The sequence below is a fragment of the Pleurodeles waltl genome, chromosome 4_1, assembly GCF_031143425.1.
Source record: "Pleurodeles waltl isolate 20211129_DDA chromosome 4_1, aPleWal1.hap1.20221129, whole genome shotgun sequence".
Lineage (NCBI taxonomy): Eukaryota > Metazoa > Chordata > Amphibia > Caudata > Salamandridae > Pleurodeles > Pleurodeles waltl.
Window position 1 is genome coordinate 283,028,621 of NC_090442.1, and position 24,386 is coordinate 283,053,006.

The 24,386-nt window shown below is 41.1% G+C and overlaps 1 protein-coding gene across 2 annotated transcripts in view; it reads right to left on the reverse strand.

Moving 5' to 3' along the window:
• The window catches only part of PTPRR (protein tyrosine phosphatase receptor type R), a 697,768-nt gene that overhangs the window by 291,644 nt on the left and 381,738 nt on the right, over positions 1 to 24,386 (reverse strand). For both annotated transcript variants that reach the window (XM_069228339.1, XM_069228340.1), the window contains one exon: positions 2,506 to 2,616. In XM_069228339.1, the coding sequence (XP_069084440.1) occupies positions 2,506 to 2,616 (111 nt within the window). The remainder of the gene's footprint in view (positions 1 to 2,505; positions 2,617 to 24,386) is intronic.

Genomic DNA, 24,386 nt, shown 5'->3' on the forward strand with positions numbered 1-24,386 from the left:
CTGTCCCTGGGACTTCAAACAACAGGAGGCAAGCTCTAAATCAAGCCCTTGGAGATTTCTTCACAAGATGGAAGGCACACAAAGTCCAGTCTTTGTCCTCTTACTCTGGCAGAAGCAGCACTGCAGGAAAGCTCCACAAAGCACAGTCACAGGCAGTGCAGCGCTTCTTCCTCAGCTATCAGCTCTTCTCCAGGCAGAGGTTCCTCTTGGTTCCAGAAGTGTTTCTCCAGTCTGTAGATTTGGGTGTCCTTCTTATACCCATTTTAGTCTTTGAAGTCACCTTTCTTCAAAGGGGACTCACACCTACTTGTGAAATCCTGCCTTGCCCAGGCAAGGCCTCAGACACACACCAGGGGGTTGGAGCCTGCATTGTCAGAGGTAGGCACAGTCCTTTCAGATGAGAGTGACCACTCCACCCCTCCCTCCTAGCAGAGATGGCTAATCAGGAAATGCAGGTTAATCCCCAGCTCCCTTTGTGTCACTGTCTAGTGCGAGGTGAAAAACAACCCAACTGTCAAACTGACCCAGACAGGGAATCCACAAACAAGGCAGAGTCACAGAATGGTTTAAGCAAGAAAATGCTCACTTTCTAAAAGTGGCATTTTCAAATGCACAATCTTAAAATCAACTTTACTAAAAGATGTATTTTTAAATTGTGAGTTCAGGGACCCCAAACTCCACATGTCCATCTACTCTCTAGGGGAATCTACACTTTAATCATATTTAAAGGTAGCCCCCATGTTATCCTATGAGAGAGACAGGCCTTGCAACAGTGAAAAACGAAGTTGGCAGTATTTCACTGTCAGGACATATAAACCACATTACAGGGTTACTTGTGTGGGTGGCACAACCAGTGCTGCAGGCCCACTAGTAACATTTGATTTACAGGCCCTGGGCACCTATGGTGCACTTTCCTAGGGACTTAACAGTAAAACAAATATGCCAATCATGGAGAACCAATTACGTACACATTTTAAACAGGAGCACTTGCACTTTATCACTGGTTAGCAGTGGTAAAGTGCCCAGAGTAACAAAAACAGCAGAATCAGAGTCCAGCACACATCAATAACCTGGGAAACAGAGGCAAAAAGTTAAGAGAGACCCCGCCAAGGATGAAAAGTCTAACACTTAGCTAATGCTTTTTTTTACCTTTAGGAAGGGGCGTTAGACACGTTACATTTCTTATACCGCATCTCTTACATATGTGTTAAGCCTCTGCAACCATAAAAGTATAATTCGTAATCATTACTTAACCAAAACTATCTCATACATAATGTATAGCCGTCAGAAAGGTAATATGCGTTTTTATAAGGCAGCGCAAATATTTGATGAACATAATGGTGGATGGTCTATAATAAAGGGACCAAAGTAGCAATTAACACAAAAATATTTCTAGACAAATAAACAAGATGGCATACGAGCTTTGGATGAATTTTATCTATGAGGACTATTGCAATGCCTCTTACCTCTTTTTTCCGTTACCAAATTGTGAGTATGAGTGTCAGATTTGAGCAAAGGACTCTTATTTGCAGGTTCAGAAAAAGTTAATCTCTTGCGGTCTAGTGTGCAACAGGAAAGTTTAGGAACAGGCTAAAGGTGAAACCAAGATGAACAGTCAAATGACTCGTACTGTTCAGGAGCCACGCTTTCACGCCCCACGTAATCACAAATCCTGGCAGTGACACATCATAACAAACACAGCAGATCACTGCTCAGGGTACGCAGATACATTTGTGTGCACCAGTGCAGCCTCCGACGTCATCGCGAGGACGACATGAAGTATTTTAAATACTTTTCATTTCGCTTCTGAAAAATATCATCTGTAAATCACTCCTGAATGCATGACGAGGTTCTTTGAACTTCTGGAGCAACAACATGACACACCGGTGTTTTGCACATTGCTGCTTTCAGATTGGTGAATACTCGTGGCACCCTCACTGTTGAATGTTACGCACATCACAAGGTATCTCCGTAGAAAGAAGGACCATCTCCTGCGCACACAGACGACCGAACAACAGCCGTCCCCGTCTCACTTACACTGGTGGCCGCTCCCACTGTCCACGGCCCCCTTCAGTGCCACTCCCTCATATTCTGCACGTTGTAGGGCACCCCGAACCCGAACGCTGTTTCGTTTATCAATACTAACAATTGTGATAATAAACATGATAATGTGTGTGTGTGGGGGGGGGGGGGGGGGGGGACACCTCGCTGGCCCTGTCCAAGCCGGTGCTGGTGAATATCAAGGCGGCCTAGTCCTGATGACACCTCAACCAATCTATGCCTTACTCCTGCAGGCTTCTTTTCATCCTTGCTAGCTTCCTTCATGTTCCACTTCACTTGCCCCCGTCTCTCTCTGTCTAGTCCGTCTTCCACTTTCCACCTCTGCGTCCCGGTCCCCAGAAAGGACCGTCAGCGGCCACCACCTGCGCAAAGCACTGCCCCCCCAAACTGCGCAAACCCATGAAGAAGAGCGGCCACGACAAGAAACGTTTGAAAGGAACTTACCATTAGGCATGTGACAAGGATGACAAAGATACTGAGGAATATGACAACGGCATAAAATCCTTCCTGGCTCCAGATTCTGTCTGCTTCATGCTGCCCCTGCAGAACATTTTTCTGGAAATAAAGGGCGAAAAAGAAAGACGGAAAAGAAGAAGTTATCCAGCGAAATGGCAGGTTGAAAAGACAGCACCAGGACAGAGTGCGTTTTGCAAGCTTTATTACATAATAAAGGACGCCCACATACTGTACACAGCTGTCGGTGGGGCACCCAGGCTTGAACCACTGCAAGCGAGGCAGATGAAATACATGTGCTTGCCACTGCTATCCTGATAGTAACCGGGAAATCACTGAACAGCCCCCCGGCTCGTGTTGAAATAACCTTCCCACTCACATTATGAAGTGATGCTAGCCCAGGCAAACAAGGCGCGTGCTCTTTCTTGGAAACAACCTGGCCCAGCAGGTACGAGGGTCACACTCCTCTGAGCCTGAGGAAATTGCTCATTCCGGCCCTTTCAATGGGCTCAGCGGCTCCTCCTCCAACACCCACACAGCTGCCGGCATATGGAGCAACTGCTCTCCCTTCTCCTAAAGTGTGGCGAAAACAGGTGTGGAGAAAACATGAGGCTGTGCAGAGCGTGTGCGAGAAGGAAGGGAGCGCGCGCGCCGGGCTGCTCTATGATGGATCTGCGCTTGTAAAATGCAGGTACTGATGAGAATCAGGCTGCCGTTTTCTGGCAAATTCTTGATTTTTTTTGCGCACAGCGGTAAATGGAATTGTATGCTGCGTGATATCGCTATAGCCCCGAAGCCAGTGGCTAAGGAACCTCTCACTTTAGTAGCTTAAGCGGGGGCAGCCACTGGGCCAGATAAACTTGTGAGCTGGGTCCACATAAATATTATGCAGTTGTTTATGGACTTGTTTTGCTTGTATGTCTGCAGACAAAATGCAATAAATAACACTGCAAGGAAATCCCATGAGAGTGGCTTGTGGGCTTTCAACTAGCATGCACAGGGAAAGAAACAGACAAAGAAAATAATGAAATAGGCAAAAACACAAAGAGGGGAACTAATACACAAACAATAAGCATTCGAGAAAGATATGAAAGAAAAAGTAAGGATGAGAGAAAAAAGACGGGTAGATAGAAAGGAAAAAAACAAATGGAAAATAAAGGAAGGGTGACAGAAATGAAGGAAACATGAAAGGAAAGACAGAAGAAAGGTGAAATGAGGATAAAAGGGAGAAAGAATGACTGGATGGGAGTGTGAAAGGGCAGATGAAAGGATGGGGGGAGAGTGAAAGGATCGACTTGTGAAAGTGTAAATGGTCAAAAGGAAGGAAGAATGGACAGATGGAGAAGAGTGAATGGATGGATGGTGAAAAGACAAATAGATACATGCAAACATCGATAAGTGGTTGGGTGAAAAGATGAATGACTGATGAGGCAATGGGTGGATAGATGGAAAGGTGAAGGGATGGACTGATGGATGGATGAAAAGAAGGAAGGATAAATGGATGGATAGATGCCGCCTGCCTTTTGGCAATTCTTGTTTTATTTTGTCATGGATTTTGAAAAACTTTATTGTGTGGGACACTGCCGAGTTTGTCAGTTTAAAACAAAAAAATGACTAAATATATAATTCATAGTGAAGTCCCTCAATGTCTTAAGAGTGGTACTGTGTTGCCCCTTGAAACATGCTTGAGTAGGTTTGAAAAATATTTTGGGTGACGGAACATCCGACAAATGGATAAATTGTGGCTGAAAATCCATGAATTAACTAAGTAATATACATAACGTCTGTAAAATCAAAAGGTCTTGTCTACACAGACCTAAAAAAGCCAATCTTTGTGCTGTTGGCCTACAGCCTCTTGCCCGTGAGAAAGAAGGAAGGAAAGCAAGTAAGAAAGACAGAATGAAACCAAGAAAGAAGGAAAGAAGCCATAGAAGCAAGAAAGATGCAAGAAAAAGGTAAGAGAGAAAGAGAGCAAGAAAGAAAGAAGGGGAAAAAGAAAGCACGAAAAAAGGGATGAACGAAAAAAGGAACCAAGAAAGAAGGAATGAAAGATTAAAAAAGGAAACCAAGAAAGAAGGAAAGAATAAATGAAAGAATGAAAAGAAAAAGGGAAGGTAGAAAAAGAGAAAGAAAGTAAAACTAGAAAGATTGAAAGAAAAGGAAAGGAAGAAAGAAGGAATGAAAGAATTCAAGTAAAAGGGAAAGAAAGAACAAAAGAATAAAAGGAAAAGGAAAGAGACAAAAGAGAAAGGAAGAAAGAAAAGTGTTAAACGTGCCACAAATTAAACAGGATAACGGCTGATTTTCTTTCAGGGCAAAATTAATTAAAGAGCCAATTGGTGAAATTGAGTCCAGAATAAATGTGTTCTGGAGAAATGTGTGCTTATAAAATCACATTTATAATATTGAAGCTTTTTGATAATGTAGTACAGAACAGTTTCAAATGGACACAATCTGTTATACTATAAAATACCAGCAGTCACACAGTAAACGAAGGACACTCCAAAAATAATTTACAACAGCATTGGCAGGAGACAGGAACTAATAAAGCATGGGATGTGGCCTGTGCTCACATCTTGTATAGCATCCTGCTTTCACATCAGACTTTAAACACAAAGACAATATCAAAAGTACTTATTAAAAAAGGTTTGGCACAGAAGGTAATTAGCTTGTGTGCACATGTGCTCCTTGTGAAAAAGCAAAATGCAGTCACTTAAAGTGGAGTTATCCATTGGCTAAAGTAGGCTCATCTCTTGCCCCATTTTGTGTGCGATAGTGGGCAGAAGCAAAAGCTGAATAGACCAATCGATGATGAAAGCTGACTGAAAGCCCCTTTAAATAGGTATAATGTAGACATGCTTTTTTGAAAATCAAAAAGCTGAGGCAAAACTTTTGCAGCTATACATCATTCATTTTGTTGATCATAAAATGATGGAGTTTTATAAGGGGTTCACTGGAGATTCAGATCAGTCAGAGACCAGATAGCAACATGCCCCACCGTGCTATGTCCTAACTTAAACTGCATATTTTAAAAGTTTACTATTATGCACAATCTTTGCATTGGTTAGTGATGATTTGCAGCAAAAACTTGGTTTCATACTATGTCTAAATAGCACATAGGTGCAAACTGTAACCCCCCACCCCCCTCACCTGGGTAATAACATGGCCCTCAGAAGAATTCAGTAATACCGCCAACCAACAAAGCTAAATTGTACTACCTACTGCAAAAATGTAGATTTTTTAAAGGGGGCTTATAAGGAATTAGACCATTTCTAAGTGTTCCTAATTTTAGTACAAGACAGGAGGCTCCTGTTATATAATCTCTTTTCATGCTGTTTATTTAAGAACACCTCTAAATAACGCCACATTTCTCACTATCATGCTCCCCTATGCAGGAAGTAACCACAAAGAAGAAATACACCCAACACCATAAAAAAGGGGCAGTCCATGATCAACTTCCCCTTTTCTTGATGCTAAATTAAGTACGTGACAAGCCTGGTACTTGAATGGCTATGTGCTAGATCCTGTTGAGCGTTTTGTAATTGTAAGCTATGTTAATGTTTATGGACAGCACACACTTAGCAAGTACGGCATGTCTACATTGTTGCAGTTTATTTGTTAAATAATTAATAATCCACAGGTGTGTTTTGGTTAGAATGCTGCACGAGAATGGAATGTGCAACTAACACTGTTTACACAATGTTATATTGTTTCATTGAAGTTGTGCATTGTTATTAGTGCATTTTAGGAGGTTTCTGTTCAGCTGCTTGTGAAGCTGGTGAATGGTGGTGATCCTTTTGTTTTGAACAACAACCATGCTCAAGAAGAGTCTTTTGAGACTTAACGGTTAATATCTTACCCACGCATTCCAATGACTAAGGGTTTGAGTCCTGGTGTCCCAATGCACGTCTCAAGTCACTTACAAAAAGGTTTAATCCCATGAAGTTAAATTATCATTCAAGATTCTGTACAATTTTAAAGAATTCTACAAATTAATAAATGCATTTTGTAAAGGCGGTTTTGTATTTAGAAAGTGGCAAGAAAAATATAATTTAAAGTATTATTCTCAATCAAGGGGTTATTGGTTCAAATATAAATATCTGTGTGGGCTTGTTCCATTTGGAAAGCACATTTGTGAGTTTCACTGAAATTATAGTTGTGGGGTTTCAATTTCCTATCTTAAAAATATTGCAATTATTTATAAATATACTGAAAACTGTAAAGATAATAGGAAGTGAGGAATAGAGAATGAAGTATTTAAGAGAAACCCCTATGACTTGTTGGACACTTAGGTGTGGCCAACTCAATTAAGAAGGCAGAGTGCTATTAGTGAATGGTGATCCACTCCCAATTGAAGTATGGTGGAAGTTAACAAAGGAAAAAATACAGTGGTTCCAAATTCAGTAGTACACAATGGACCCGGTCTAGTGGAACTCGATCATGTGAACCCGGGACACATACAGGACCATTTGCCAATTTTTAGAAATCATCAAAAAAGCAGGGGGATCAACCTGCAGACTTTTCCCTAAAACAAGGCCCACCTGCAACAACAGACCCCAGGACAGTATGGGACATTTTGTTTAAAACATCTCAGCTAACTTTCAACGCTTTAACATATCAGTCAAACAAAATGGATGTGCAAGTGGATCTAAAGAATCTAATGGCCACCTCAATCACAGGAATCAACCAGAAGTTGGCTGAACTAAATAATCTGATTATATGCGCCCAAACATATGTGGCATCAACCACCATAGACTGTGCATGTGCACCGGTGGTAAACAAACTTGTGACAATCCCAGAGGTACTGTCCACACTGATAGAAGACCTAAAAACTAATTTAAAGTTATCCTGGCATGTTAAAGACACACAACTGGGTATGCAACAATCTCCCGCAATGCGTGGCTGTAGGACCCCTAAAGGAGTGACTGGATTTTTTAAGCTAAAAAAGAAGTGCTGGTTCCCGAGAGATGGACCACCATCTCAAATTGAAGCCTCTGTGGAAGCTAAAGCCTCTCCCACCTCGGACTCAGTCATACAATGTGAGGACGATGTCAGTGATTCACAAATTGTCCATCAATCACCACCAGAGCCCATAATAACAAAAAGGAAGAAGAGGAAGAAATTACGCAAAGCAAGGAACAAACAAAGAGTAAGTACAGTAATGGTGCATGGATTAACTACAACAAAGCAGAGGAACAATGACATTTTTGTAACAAATGAGGTAAAATCAACTGAGAACAACAATAACACCCCGGAAAATAACATTACATATTTTCCACTTTTAAATAAAACACAAGAAGCTCCAACTGGGGAATAACCAAAGTAGAAAGAACTAACTCTGTGGATGTTCCGGCTAAAGCTCCCCTACAGAAAGATGCAAACATTATAATGGAACAAACTAGAAAAGAAATGGAGCACAGGGAAATGGTGCAACAGCAAGTACTTCTGTCCATTGACATGGGAACATCAGAGCTTGTCCTTAATAACAGTGATGCCCACGTAGTCTTAACATTGGTCTAGTAGCTACAAATTAAGTAGTAATCCGACATGCAACCGACCCTTACAGTACCTGGTCCTCAAGTTCAGGTGCAAAGGGAGACATCAAGATTGCCAGGCTGCCACCTGATTATACTTCTCAATTTCCTAGTGACTCCTACAAAACAATCTTTACTCTGACATATTAATCGAGAGGGAGGCACGACATCCTCAACCAAGGTAATACCCTAAAACTATTAATGGTGGTTACATCCTTTGCAAATATAACCACAGCAGACATGGATTTAATCACATTTCTAGGCTCAACTGACAGTAATGTCTAAGAATTACGCTTGTGACCTGGACAGGAAACTCAACTACAAATACGGTCCTCCAGGAAAAAGATAGTTTCCAGGCTTGGGGGATTAAAATCACCATGTCCCCCAACCCCATAGCTTATCCAGCACCATTTGCTTAATCAAAATAGAATCTAACTTCAAAAACCATAGAAGAAGTCAAACAAACATATTCAATACTGAAAAATCAGGCTGGGCAAAAACTCATAACACTATTTCCATCTCAAAGCACCAAGATCGCGTCTGACCAAAATGGAAGGATGAAGTTAAGTTTAGATTGGCTTACTGCAGCCCTGCATGGCAATAAGTGTTTTTGACACCATAAGGTTCATAAAATAAAAAAAACGTTGAGCACTGAATCAAATAGAAAGTTTTTACATTTGTTTATGGAACATTAATGGCGCCCAAACCAAAACTCACGAGAAAAAAAACTTTCAGGCCTTTTGAAGGGAAATCACTTAATATGCTTGCAAGAGACATGGACACTACATCAGTTCTCAATCTGGTATCTTCAACCCTGCAGTCAAAACATAAAAGTCCGGACGCTCAAAGGGAGGTTTGGCTACCTTTATAGTGGTAGCCCTGCAGTCTGAAATTGAAGAGGTGGAGTCAGACAGCAGAAATAGCTTAATAATCAAACTTACAGAATAGCATAAAGAAGTGAGAACCCTCTTCTACTGATAAACCTCTATATACCCTCAAATAATTCAGTAACAAGATCCTTAAGTTTATTCAAACTTTTAAATATCTCCCGATATTTTAGTCACAGAGGACCTGAATATGAATCTATTGAACCCATTTACATGAGATGATCAAATAAGCCAACAGGACTATTTATGGTCCGTACCTGTTCAGCCCATGACGGACCCAGGTAAAAAACTACAGGATGCCAAGGCAATTACATAAATAAAGGACTATGGGGGTCATTATGAACACAGCGGGAATCCCCGCTGTGTTCATGTTGGCGGTCTTATCACAGACCGGCAGCCCCCTTGAGACACCGCCGCCTGAATAATAACATTCTGCTGGGCCGGCGGGTAGAAACAGTGTTTCCGCCAGTCGGCCCAGCAGAATGCTGGGTCGGGACATGGCGAAGGCTCCACATGGAGCTGTCGTCAATGCTGATGTGTGGCGGGTGCAGCAGCACCCGTTGCGCAGATCACTGCCCGTAAATTACCCATGCCAAGTGTAAAGGCAGTGCAGAGGTGCCCCAGGGAGGCCCAGGAGCACCCCTTCCACCAGCCTTTTGCTGGTGGGTGAACCCACCAGGGAATAGCTGGCGGAACAAGGGTTCTTTATCTGTAGGGCAGCACTGCTTGCAGCGCTGCCCTGTCGGATGAAGAATTCTGCCATCGCCAGGCTGCCTGGCGGCGGTAGCCTGGCGGTGGTGGAAGGCCACCTGTGGTGGTCCCCACTGCCTTCATTATGTGGCAGTCGAGACCGCCATGCCGGTGCCGGTCATTTCCGCCGCCACCGGCTTGGCAGTCTCGACTGCCAAGTTCATAATGAGGGCCTTAGAATCCCATTGGCCATTGGCTAAAAGTACTGAATGGCAGATACCAGCAAGATACTCCACAAAAGTGGTCCTATTATTCCACCGTCTCTAATTCCATACTAGATTACGTAGCTGCCACTCTCCCCTAGTTACATCTTTTAAGGTAGTTAAAGTGGCCAATAATGATAATGGGCAACAGAAAATAGAAATTAATGCCCAAAACTGGCTCCATCATAAGCCATCCTCTTTACCAGGAGAACTCGGAACAGCTATAGGAAGCTCCTCTGGTCTGAAAACACAAGGGAATTTATTAAGGATACAGCCTTAACCATAGCAAAATATTGTTTAGCAAGGACTTAGTCCAATCGCCAAATGGTCTCTTTACTGAAAAAATAATGGACAATCAAATCAATGACACAATAGGTGCCCATTATCATTGCAAAATGAAGAATATGTAGAAGATCAAATAAGAATCTAAGTGAGTACCATTTTGTAGTCAAGAAGGTTACCAACTGAGCTCGAGATTAGCCAATAGATACCCAGGGAACCCATAAATACACAGGCTCCTGAACAGTTTAAATAAAACTTACCAGAAAATAATATGAGATGAAAAAACAAGTGTAAAACAAAATGCTTGGGTAAAGGTATTATATCTATCCAAAAAGAAACATATAAATTTAAGGGATTTCTGAAAACTAGTCAATGGGCTGAACCGAGCAGCTGTCCCAGTTACCAGCTCTAATCTAAAGGAGATCACTTGGGTCAAGTTCTTGATGGAACATTTTAAATTCTCTCCTGCTGTAATTGTATCTCACCACCATAAACAGGCTTATGTTACAAAGTTGCCAGGAAGTTGCTCTTTATATTTTTTTCCTTGAACAACAACTCAATTTTATCCAAAGGTGGAGGCAGGAAGGGGCCCCTTGTCCAAATGGTCTGCCACAAGCACCGTTTAAATCAAATCCAGTGTATTGGGCTGCCACTTTAACAACAGTATTTAACTGTGCCTTGCAACAACAGATTATTCTAGATTCATGGAGGTGATCTATAATTAATCCATGAGCAGCAGTCGGCACCAACCCAAATATTATTGTTTGTTACCCTTCAAGATATCAAGGCAAAACATTTTTCTAGCCTGTTACTAACAGATCTGCTGAGGTGGGTGGAAGACAAGTAGAAAATTAGAAAATTATTCTATTAGTTAATAAAAACCATAAAAAAAGAAACTAATTGAGAGGATGCATCAGATACATCCAAAGAATGTCCTAACACAAATGTACAATAAAATATAGACAACATTAAAAATAAATACTAAAACTGGAGTGTAACCCTCTTGGAAACAACGGGGGTACCCAAGTACAATGGGGCAGATGAAATGAGCTGAACTAAGACTGGACAGGGCCACCTATTAGTCAGAGGATGCCTTCAGGTTGGGCCAAGCCCCTACATCACCGATAGCTGGTAACCACGGGGCGGGATCTAGTATTATGGGAGTGGACAGTTGACTTTTACTAAACTGGATTTACTGGGACTGCCAAGGCTGTAAAGATTCTCAGGAACTGGATTAGTCTGGTATTCAGATTCCCATTGCTTGGGTCGAGGGCTGTTATAACGGCCGCCCTGCATGACCAGACTCCTAAGATGTTGAATTAGTTCCTCAGTAGTTCCCTTCTCTGGCGTCCCATGACTGGGCAGATGCAAACATCATGGATCAGGATCTCACTGGACCTTTGTTACATTGATTATATGGCTGCATTTGACTGTGTACGACATTACCTTCTTTGGCAAAAGTTATCATCCAAGGTCTTCCCAGCTAATCTTTTAAAAGCCATACAGTTGCTGTATACGGACACCAGGAAAATACAAACGTTCCAGTGCCTAAAGCATGGTTATGTTTTGGCACCATATTTGTTTAATCTGTTTTTAGCTGATCTATTGTTCGAATTGGATATAGTAAGCTTGCATGCCCCTAAAATAGGTTCTATGCACATTTCAAATTTATAATTTGCAGATGAGGTGGTCTTGCTCAGCCAGGCAAAAATTGGGCTGCAACAATTTATACATAGGTTATTCTTATTCTCCTCATCCAACGGCATGATAGTGAATCTTAAGAAAACAAAGAATACGGAAGTTAGCTGCAGGATAGGGAAAAGTTACAAATGGTTCTCACATGATGACAACTCGAGCTGACAACAACCTATAGATATTTAGGGTATTGTTTGATGATAGAGGCTCCTTTAACCCCGTTGCTGCCAGACCTTTTCCCCTCCTGTGCCAAGCCTATTTTTGGCTATTTGGGGCAGTTCAAACTTAGGCCCCCATAACTTTGTGTACACAGATGCTATCCACGCCAAATTTGAGTACTTTTTTCCAACATCCTAGGGATTCTACGGGTACCCAGAGTTTGTGGGTTCCCCTGGAGGAGACCAAGAAGTTAGCAAAAATACAGCGAAAATTATTTTTTTTTCAAACAAAATGGGTGAATAGGGCTGCAGAAGAAGGATTGTGGTTTCTCCCCTGAAAATGGCATCAACAAGGGGTTTGCAGTGCTAAAATCACCACCTTCCCAGCTTTCAAGAACAGGTAGACTTGAATCAGAAAACAACATTTTTCAACACAATTTTGGCATTTTACTGGGACATACCCCATTTTTACTATTTCTTGTGTTTTCAGCCTCCTTCCAGTTAGTGACAGAAATGGGTGTGAAACCAGTGCTGGATCCCGGAAAGCTAAACATTTTTGAAAAACAAACAAAATTCTGAATTCAGCAAAGGGTCATTTGTGTAGATCCTAGAAGGTTTTCCTACAGAAAATAAAAGCTGAAATAAAAAAAATATTGAAATTGAGGTAAAAAAAACAGCCATTTTTCTCCACGTTTTGCTCAGTAACTTTTTCCTGCCATGTCAATTTTTTTAAAGCAATATACCGTTACATCTGCTGGACACTTCTGGTTGAGGAGATATATAGGGCTTGTAGGTTCATCAAGAACCCTAGGTACCCAGAGCCAATAAAGGAGCTGCACCTTGCAATGTGTTTTCCTTCTGTACTGGGTATACAGCAATTCATTTGCTGAAATATAAAGAGTGTCAACAGGTGTCAAGAAAACCTTTGTATTTCCAAAATGGGCACAAGATAAGGTGTTGAGAAGCAGTGGTTATTTGCACATCTCTGAACTCCGAGGTGCCCATACTGGCATGTGAATTACAGGGCATTTTTCAAATAGTTGTCTTTTTTACACACTGTCTTACATTTGGAAGAACAAAATGTAGAGAAAGACAAGGGGCAATAACACTTGTTCTACTATTCTGTGTTCCCCCAAGTCTCTTGATAAAAATGGTACCTCACTTACATGTGTAGGCCTAATGCCTGCGACAGGAAACGCAACATGGACACATCACATTTTCCCAAAGAAAACTGACGGGTTTTTTGGAAAGTGCCTAGCTGTGGATTTTGGCCTCTAGCTCAGCCAGTACCTAGGGAAACCTACCATTTTTGAAACCTAGACAACTAGGGGAATCAAAGATGGGGTGACTTGTGGGGCACTCACCAGGTTCTGTTACCCAGAATCCTTTGCAAACCTCAACATTTGGCCAAAAACCACTTTTTCCTCACATTTCAGTGACAGAAAGTTCCGGAATCTGAGAGGAGCCACAAATGTCCTTCCACCCAGCGTTCCTCCAAGTCTCCCGATAAAAATGGTACCTCACTTGTGTGGGTAGGCCCAGCGCCGGTGCACATCACATTTTCCTTAAGAAAATAGATCTTTTTTTTGAAAAGTGCCTAGCTGTGGATTTTGGCATCTAGCTCAGTCTGCACCTAGGGAAACCTACCAAACCTGTGTACTTTTGAAAACTAGACACCTAGGGGAATCCAAGATAGGGTGACTTGTGGGGCTCTCACCAGGTTCTGTTATCCAGAAGCCTTTGCAAACCTCAACTTTTGGCAAAAAAACACTTTTTCCTCACATTTCGGTGATACAAAGTTCTGGAACCTGAGGGGAGTCACAATCGTCCATGTACCCAGCATTCCCCCAGGTCTCCCGATAAAATGGCACCTCACTTGGGTGGGTAGGCCTAGTGCCCACAAAAGGAATTGGCCCAAAACACTACATTGACACATCAAAATTATCAAATACAAAACTACATGTTTTTGCGGGTGGCCTGGGCTCAGCAGCCATCTAGGGAAACCCAGCAAACCCAGACATTTTTGAAAACTAGACACCAAATGGAGTCCAGGGAGGTGTGACTTGCGTGGATCCCTCAATGTTTTTGTACCCAGAATCCTCGGCAAATCTCAAATTTAGCTAAAAAAAATCAAATTTTTCTCACATTTCTGTGTGGGATCACCGCACCGGCACAAATTTCCTACCAGTTAATGTTCCCCTCAGTCTCCCGGTATAAATGATAACTCACTTGTGTAGGTGGGCCAAGTGCCTGTGACAGGGAAGAGCCAAAAACATGTCGAAAGAAAACGGGTCCAAAAGGGCAATTTGAAAAAAATTGTTTTTAGGCTGACATGTGGGGCGGAATTTTTATCGGAATGGATGTGTCAATGCTGGGTGGTAGGAATTTTGGTGGATTCCTGCAGATTCCGGAAGGTTCCATCGCAAAAATGTGGGGCAAATGTGTGATTTCCAGCAAAGTTGGAAGTTTGCAGGGCATTGTGGGTCAGAAAATGGTGTGGGGTGCATGTGAAGCACACCACCCTGGACTCACCCAGATGTTTAGTTTTCAGATGTGTCTAGGTCTTGTGGATTTTTCTACATGGCAGCGTCATAAACTCCAAAAAGTGCAGCACTCACCATTCCAAGTAGTACAATTTTGAGAGTTAGACAAGCTCTTATGGCCCAAATGTAAAACCAAAACCCAAAGTAATCAAATATCCTCTTGCTTACCATGGGATAAGATGTGTTAGTGAGTGGGGGGAGAGTTGAAAGACCGTTACCCCCTTCAGTTGGGGTGGGGGCATAACCATGCCCATACTGGTTGGTAGCTCCACCTAGTAGGCTTTCTGCCCCCCCTCCAGGGGAGTGGATTGGGGGTAATTACCCCATCTGCCTACCGGTGGGCAGAAAAACGTTGTCCCATTTATACATACCCCCACCCTCATTTTTTTTTTTTAAATCTTCCCTGGTGTCTGTTGGGATTTCTGCCCCCAAGGTGTTACACAAATAGGCCAATCTGCCCCCAAGGGGGGGAGAAATGGCCTAAAATAAATTTGCCCCCCCCCCCATGGGAGGGACCCTTGCCTAGTGGTCGCTCCCCTTGTGTGAAATTGGCACAAAAAATTCCCTGGTGTCTAGTGGTTTCTATCCCCGTTGGGGGCAGACTGGCCTAAGAAGAATAGGCCTGTCTGCCCCCTAGGTGGGCAGAAATGGCCTAAAATAAAAGTGCCCCCCAGGGGAGTGACCCTTGACTAAGGGGTTCCTCCCCAGCTGTAAAAAAAAATATATAAAAAAAAACCTGGTGTCTAGTGGTTTCTGCTCCCCCTTGGGGTAGATTGGCCAAAGAAAATTAGGCCTGTCTGCCCCCAAGGTGGGCAGAAATGGTCTAAAATAAAATTGCCCCCCAGGGGAGTGACCCTTGCCTAAGGGGTCCCTCCCCAGGTGTAAAAAAATATTTAAAAAAAAATCCCTGGTGCCTAGTAGTTTCTGCCCCCCGTGGTTGTGCGCTGACATCATCAGACATCACTGGGGGAGTGGAGGGGTGGAAGGGGAAGCGATTCTCCTTCCAGCCCTGCCCTGGGGGGGGGCGCCTTAGCGCCACACTACCTGATGTAACTATTACATCCTTGGCGGCGAAGTGGTTAAGGACTAATCCTACTTAGAGGCCAGGTGGTCAAGGCACTTAAAAATTTATTTCATGCATTATCGCTTTAGCCTTCACCCAGGAGAAATTAATAGAAAATTGTGGTAAAAGGTGATTGCAAAGGAGTGTTGCAGATTGTGCACTTTGGGGAAGAAAACATTATACGCATTATTTGTTTGTGCCCAGCCTTATTACAAGAGAGAAGAATGCTACTGAAGGTCCCCTTTAATCAGCGTGGGGTTCAGACCTGCAGGCAGGCAGTAATTGCCATTTTAAAATCCACAGACTCCATGTTGAATTGTCAGTACACAAAAACAGCAGGGAAAATAACTGATTGCCATCTATGCCTTGCAGTCTTAAATTGAATCTGCTTCCATTTCCAGTTTTACATAAAAGTGATGCAATTGATATACTATTGGTGTTATATGATTTTAAAGGGAATATTCAGCATTTGTACTTTCATACGATATATTCTTCTGATGCCTAATGTCGAAAATATCTATTATGCACTTTTGTTACAACCACACCTCCTCAACTTATAGGGCTATATGAAGGGATGCAGCACTGGATATTGTAATGTGTCAGAAATGTTATGTTATACTATGTTATAGTTATTTCTAAGGAGCAGTATACCCAAAGATGTCTTAGCGCAAGCTCTACTGAAGCCTGAGATGACCTGCTCGGTAGGACCTGAAAAGAAAGGGTTTTATAGCTTTCCTAAAAGGGAGCAAGGTATCAATTAATTAGATCTGCATAGGAAGAGAATTCCTCGCTTTGGCAGTTGATGTCACAAAACGTCTTCCTCCCCACGAGGAGAGTTTGAATCTAGCAACCACAACATTTCTAAAAGTGGAGAGGAACGTAGTGTCCTTAAAGGTGTATACCATTCAAATTTTCTTTTCAAGTATTCTGGCCAGGTTCCATGAAGCGCCTTGAAAATAATGCAGAGTGCCTTAAATATAATTCTCTGTCTGACCGGCAGGCAGTGCAATTGTTTTAGTGCATTAGACGTTTACTGGAACTTTGGTATTCCAGGCAACTGACGTGCGACTGCATTTTGCAAAGTTTGCAGTTTGCTCAGATGTTGCTTTTGCACTTTTATGTAGAGGCCGTTGCAATAGTCAATTCTTGACAGGACAATCGAGGTGACTACCGTCGTCTGTAATCTGTAGGGATGTATGGCAGAATTTTCTTCAATTTTTTTTTTAGGAACCTTCACTACCAAGTGCTCAATCCTGTCCTACAGGGCACATTTTCCTGGTGGCATGGAACATTTCAGGTTGCTTACAGACAAGCAAGACTTTCAGAATTTGCTTCTGGCTGTATTAGAGCTTCCTAGGCACAGGGCACAGTTACAGCCCATAGGTCAGCTTTAGAAATATGAAGTGACTGGTGCATGAAAAGGGGTATTGATCCTGTTGTGTCAGATGTCATAGGTGTATTGCATTTCTTAGCATAATTTGCAGCTGATCAGAAGTCTTGCAGGATGATTAATAGGTGCAGGTCAGCAATACTGGTGTGACATTAGAAGGTTTAAAGGAAGTCAGTATGGCAACACCGGTTCGTCTGCAGACTGCTAAAAGTAATTAGATATGCAAATCGTCCTAAACTCAAATACTCCACTTTGTAAGTTGTTGATTTGATTTTAAAAATGTTCCAATCATGGAAAATTAATAACAAACTTTTTTTGTTTCTGTACGCTGACTTGGTAAACATTGTTATGCTTGGTATCATTTAGAAGGGTGTTGGATGTTAGATCTCTAGATATCGTTTCAATGCATTTTTCCCCATCTAGGGTTGATTTCACTATAACAAGGCATATTAAGAATGTTTCCAGCTCTATAGAAGCCCCAGTATTTTCTTTCCATCCAAATTGTGTGTAGTGTGTTGTATTAAACAGTATATGTAGGCAGCTGAGAACCTGAGACCATCCACAGGTGTTAATTAATTTGCACAAATCATTTGCTCTGATGTCTTAAAATGCTTTAATTAGATGGGTCACAGGAATAATGACTTTGGCAGAGGTGGTGACTCTGAGGATCATTCCGGCTGGGGCCCTATGGCTTCAAAGGCCTTTTGGGCTGGAGCTAAATTAAAGGACATACTAAAATGTTTCAATATTTAAGACTTTTTATTGTTAACCCTTTCAACACGAAGCAATGACAGTTGCAGATTTGTTTTGAACTTCCATAATAGAAACCTCATGACTTGCAATACTGCAGGTTCTTCTAGCCAGGTGGTGAAGGAGGTTCCTGATTTTATTAAAGACAAAGGAGGCGTATATATTGTAGTAATGCTGATATTTTTGCTCACCCTAGTAGTGGTTGATAACAGTTTTGTTTGGGGATTCTTAGCACCAATTTCAATTAACCAAGTGGCAATCTGATATGCCATATGATGGAATGTTTGGAGGGAATCGTTCCTCTCGGATGGACAAAATGTTCCTTAAGAAGTTTAAATTGCTATTTTTGCTGTGCTAGTTCTCTTATAGACTTTCGTTCATTAAGAAAAGAAGAAGATGATTATTGGTGGCCCCTATTTAAAGACAGAGTTGAGTGTATTTCTGCTTTGTTGCTATATGCTGCCAGTGGAGCAGGATTATGGGAAATGTAGTATGCTACATTTGCCGGAACACTGTGGCTATATTTGCCATTACTTAAATAAACAGCAAGAAAAGAGGCTCAATAATATTCACCTTTTTTGCCTTTAATATATTAAAGAAACTTCTTTACCAACTGGCTAGGATAATCTACAATTCTGGCAGGAAAGAAAGGCACAATGAGTGACAGTTTGTTAGACTTGTCAGTCCTGTCAGGGTGGTCTTTCCCCATATTTTTTGCCTTTGCCTTCACTTTTTGCTGGAATTCATTTTTGTTGGCCTTAGGACTCTGTGCACTTTACTACTGCTAACCAGTGCTGAAGTGCTTGCGCTTTTGCCGCACAACATGGTAAAATTAGAATGCATCTAACTGGTGCATTTAATTTTCTTGTATGACCCTACTAAATAGTACTCCATGCACCCAGTGACAGTATATTACATTTCTTCTAGTGAGCTGCTGCACTTAATTGTGCAACTCACTTAAGTAATCCCTAAAACAAAACCCAGGCCTGTCATTGCAGGCCTGAATGCAGTTTTAAACTTCCAGTTTGACTTGGCAATATCACCCCCTTACCAAGCCTTAAACTCCCCTTTTATTGCATATAAGGCATCCCTAAGATAGACCCTTTGTAACCTTTTGGGCAGAGTACGTTGTAATTAAAAGGTTGGACATGCACATTTATCTTTTATATGTCCTGGTAGGGAAAATCCCCTAAATACATTATTCACTACTGTGATGAATTCCTGTCCATTAGGATAACACTGGGTTGCCTTATTTATTAAGTGATAAATGTTGATTGGGAATGGGTAAATATTTCATGTTTGCTGTCTGAGAAGTTACAAATAGAAATCCTCTTCAATGGTAAAGTCGGATTTTAAGTTACAATTTTGAATATGCCACTTTTAGAAAGTTGCCATTTTCATGCCCTAAACTATTTGGTACCCTAGCTTACTGGGTGTAGTTGCATAGTTGGCAGTTTATTCCTCCACGATAGCCTCACAACAGAAAGCTTAGATGTGCCTGAATAGGCCACCCACTGGTAGGATGTGGGGGGCGGGCGGAGCTGGGAGGATCCTCCCTTGCAACTAAATAGGCTGTGCTCTGCCTTCAAACCAAGTGCTTGTTATCTCTGTTATCCTTGTTTTGCAGCCAGCCCGGAGCCAGGGCAGGGGACTCAGGAATCTTCAAGCACTTCAAAGGGAATTATCTAAAAACATTTTTCTGTTACAAAGAAGGCACTGTATATGAAAAGAGGACCCCCAAATGCACTCTTCAGTTCAGATTGTGGACCTGCAGAAGGACTTGCAGATCCTGCTGCTGTGGCCTGCTGTGTCCTCCACTGGACTGCTTTGCTGCACCTGGAAAGACTGCTTTGCTGGCCGAAGCCTGCCTTGAACATTCAGAGGCCTGCCTTGCTGCTTGAGCCCTGTTTCTTCCCTTGAACCCAGACTACTAGAGTGACTTCAAGGGCTAGTTTGCTGGCCTCCTGGTCAGAGCCACAGGAACATAACAGGCTCCCACCATCTTGAACCTGGACCCACCTTCCAACTGGTGCCCCTCTATTCCTGGACTCTTGGTGGTGGTGCTAAATGTTCCCAGATAACCAAAATTCACAACTTGGGACTTAGACATGTTTTGGCTAAAATCTGCTCTGAGAACTGAGGGAAGTGTGACACTAACCTTCTAGTATATCTGTCCAAGGGCACCCATGGTCAGCCTGACTTCATGGTAGCTCCCACTATGTTCTTGTCCGCAGCAGTAAATCCTGTTTAGCGATCCCTCAGCGAAGGAGTATCCGGTATTTTGGAACTCCCATAGGCTACAGCCTCCTGCCTCATCCTGCTGCAGATTTTTAAATTCTAAAAAAGATATTGAGTCTGAACATAGAAATCTTCACCACAACTTCATCCAGCAGCTTCCCGACAACAACACTTCCTCCTCTGTCACTGCCTGCAGCATTGCCCTGCTGAACTTTACCTTCTCCCAAAATTTTCTTCAAACCTTCTTCTAAGTCTGAATATAGGCACCAGTTGCACTCAGTCCACTTTTTGTATTTGATCTGTGCTCTATTGCAGTCAGCCATATTTGTTTACTTTGATCTGGTTTCACGTGACCAGATATCCGCAGTTGGTGCTTTGATCTTTTATGTGCTACATTTTCCTAAAAACATTAAATAAATTGTAACTTCAATTCTATTGATTGGATTTTTGTTGTTTCTGTGTCAAATAATGTAAGAAAAATTTACTCTATTAATTTAAATTGGTGTGGTAATTTTCTTGTGGTGTGTTTGACACTACTACTGTTTGTGTGCTGCATAAATACTTTACACATTGCCTCAACATTAAGCCTGACTGCTTTTGAGCCAAATTGCACTTCTGAAATTACTACAGCCAACAATGGCCTAAAACAATTGAACCCGTACTCCAGTTCAGAGCTGTCCAGCAACACCCATGGCCACTCACAGGTAATGTAACACTTAAAAATAAAGACTGCTTTCAAAATAATTTAAATGAATTCTGTACATAACTTTTAGTAATGTTTAATACCTAACAAAATAATTAATATTTTATGTTAGGTGAGTGGTATTTATTTTAAATAAATCTTTAAAAATGAATTTGAATTAATTTTATATACTTAAAAAAATTAAAGTTTTATTTAAAATTGAATTAATAGTGCTGCAGCATTTTATTTTAGAAATGACTCTACATTTAAAATACAGATATAAAATAAACGCACATTAATGTAACTTTATTGCAAAGTTTAAACATTTTTTAACTTTTCAGAATTTCCCTACACTTTACCATAAGGTGATCTCCACTCTCTATTATGGAGGTTGGGGACATGCAAGCCTGCACTTCTGAGTAACTTTACTTTCATAAATGGTGAATAGCCAAACTTAATACTCATGTAGCTTTACTGACATATAAGGTAACCTTTGTGAATAGCCTCTCTATCTTTAGATCTTTGAGGAGCTACATCAGTAGACTGTGTTATATAAATACATGTAATATATAATCAATCAAGTTGAAACATACATGCTTTCTAATGGTCACTAAGGTAACGGGGATGGGTGGTACAAACTACACAAAGGCTCTTTTGCTCATTTTTGGCTCAAGCTTCCAAGAAGACCATGAGCTAAGCTAGGCCATGTGGCTCAAACCTTCAATGGCTCACCAACCTGTAGTTAGCCATGAACAAAAAAACTGCATTCTACAAACTTCCAGGGTTTTTTAAGTGCCCCACATGAGCAGTCAAGCTTGGGTAATCAACATATATCCCAATAACCCATTCAAATTGATTTGGAGAGTAGAAGACTGGAACAGTGATAGTTTTGTGTACACCTTCCAGAACCTTAACAGCTCAGCGAATAAAATCAGAATCCAGTTCCAAACATTTATGTTTGGTATTCCTTGTTGTTGGTAGTATGAATTTTCTTCATGTTCATAATAATAGAAAGATGACTGGGCAATAGATAGATAGATAGATAGATAGATAACTAGCTCGGTCACGTAACCACATCACCACCTCACTGAAACATATACAAATCAGAGGATTATGCACTGATATTTTAGCCTTCACAGAGAAACCTGGATCATCTATCCTGTCTATACTCAACACCATAGCATGTTTTTCAGGTGTCTCCAATTATTGTTTGTCTGAGGTTATGCCTCTTACCGTTCCATGCACACTGTATTTAGTGAGCGAATGGATGTTAACTGGCAGTCAGGGTTTCTTACATATCTTGGTCTATGTTTTACTGATGATCTTGAAGAATTGTTACATTATAACAAGGCGATGGTTCTAGCGAAAATCTCCAAACTTAATGAATCTTGGTAGCCCAAGTTTCTGAACTGTTAGGGCACGCTGGAAACAACATGATATTTGCACCAGTGATTAAGTACCTGTTGAGTATTGCCCCATCTTTAGCTATTCCTTGACTTTTCTAAGAATCTAGATAAGATATTCATGGAAATTTGGAAGGGGAAGTGCTTGAGTATAACAAATCAAGAAACAAGGACCTAGCAAATAGATGTGAGTGTCAATTTAGCAAACATTAAATTGGATGAGTCAGCATTTCTTATATGGCAACGAGTGCACTGGCTTAGTTTTGACTTAGTATACTTAGTTCTCACATATTATCTCAAAGAGAATTGGTCAATATAAAAACATTGCTAGTGGAACTCACAACTTTTGTGTTGTTACTTTCTTGGTGTAGATAGTGGACACTAGACTCGATGTCTGTTCTCAGGGATACCATCAACTCCTACTTCTTGTTGGTAGGTGAACGGTGGTAAAATCAGGTGATCCTCACTGAATTCTTTATGGCATAATGAGAAGATTAGTATCCAGAAGAAAACATTATATCGGGTCTAATGGATCTATATAGCTACTTAGTTGGTTAAAGATCTGGCGTTAAGTGATCATCCACTTCCATAGGCTACCTGTGATATAAACATGGGTTAGATAACTTGTAGTTTTATAACTTATATTAATTGAAAAGGGACATAGTCCAAATTGGGTAAATTGAGAATGCCAGATATGCCTAACATTCTGCTTAAAATTCCAGGACATACTCATATGGTCTCCAGAGTGTACTCTATGCTTAATCCTAAATCTGTCAGGACTCCTTGGAAAATGCAGAAGAAATGTGTTAAAGAATGGAACACTAAAAATTAAGATGTCATACCACAAGAGGGATGAAAACATATGTTCAGAACTGTTTTTTTATGAGATCACTCCATAATTGGCAGAAACAAGGTATTGGCTTCTTCATACATCTCTTTGGACATGCTCATGGATTTATTAGTTAGGCTAGGCTGACATAGACGTTTAATTTAATATTTTTCTCCATCTTGTATTGCTCTGTCTTTCTTTTTTACAGTTATATAAAGGCAACTACAGAGTCTTGTTTAATTTTTACAGTACGTTTAGTTATGATCTGGGCATCATAGGTATTAGAGAAGCACCAAGCTCACTAATTGATATATTTTGTCCACAGATTTGGTGATATGGATGCCTTTTTATATGCTGAGGGACAATGTGTTAATTTATGAGGTAATAGTTTGAATGTGCAAAAGTTTATTTGTCATCTATTTTTCTAACAAAATCACTATTTATCTTTGAACTAAAAATATCATCACAACTGCCGGCTTCAAATCTGTTCCGATGCCCAAATAAGTTTGTAAATAGTGCATTTTTCTCTTAAAACCTTTCTAGAGTTTTCCATTCTAGAAGTATATAACAATATACCCCTACTTCCTCTCTACAATGTAAGTGCAGGAAATCTACCTTTTCTGTGTGGTCACAACCCAATCTTTTGCCTTTTTTATTTTGTGTTTTGGTTTTTAGACTGCTGTCCAGTGCCCAATGTACGTGTTCTAATCACTAAACCACGGGGAAGTCAGCTAATCAGTGACTGGCATAGTTAACCTTTCCATAAGGCTATAATATATGGTGCATAAATACACCCATTGCAAACAGTGATAACGGTCACCTGTGGATTGTGCCATCCATTGGTGTGACAAAAGAAAACATGGCTTCAAGCCTATAAATGTAGGCTGATTGCTGCAGCATAAGAGCTGCAGTGCAACCAATTAAAATAACCACTTTTGTATAGGTAAGAACCTCACTTTTAGGTATTAGTAAATCATTACTATGTAGGCCTTTTAAAAACCGGACATGTAGAAAATTTATTTTACCTACAATGACAAGGCCGAAAAATGAGTTTCACTGTGGCAGGCCCGCTGTCTTATGTCCTATGTAGAAAACCACAGAACAGATTAAAATACTAAAGATGTGTCTCCAGAATAGGGCTGTTAGATTTGGCATCTTAGGTATGGTTCTCCCCTAACTTTTTGCCTTCAACCCAACTGTTTTGTTGACTTTGTTTTTCTGGCTTTAGGACTCTGGGTACTTTACAATTGCTAATCAATCCTTAAGTGCTTGTGCACTCTCCTTAAAACATGCTAGAATTGGCTTATACCCATTTGGAAAAATGTATTTGTTCATAAGCCCCTAGCATAGTGGTACTGCCTGTACCCAGGGCCTACAAATTAAATACTACTAGTGTGCCGGCAGCACTGATAGTGCAACCCATTTAAGTGAGCCTTTAAACATGTATCAGACCTGGAATCATAGG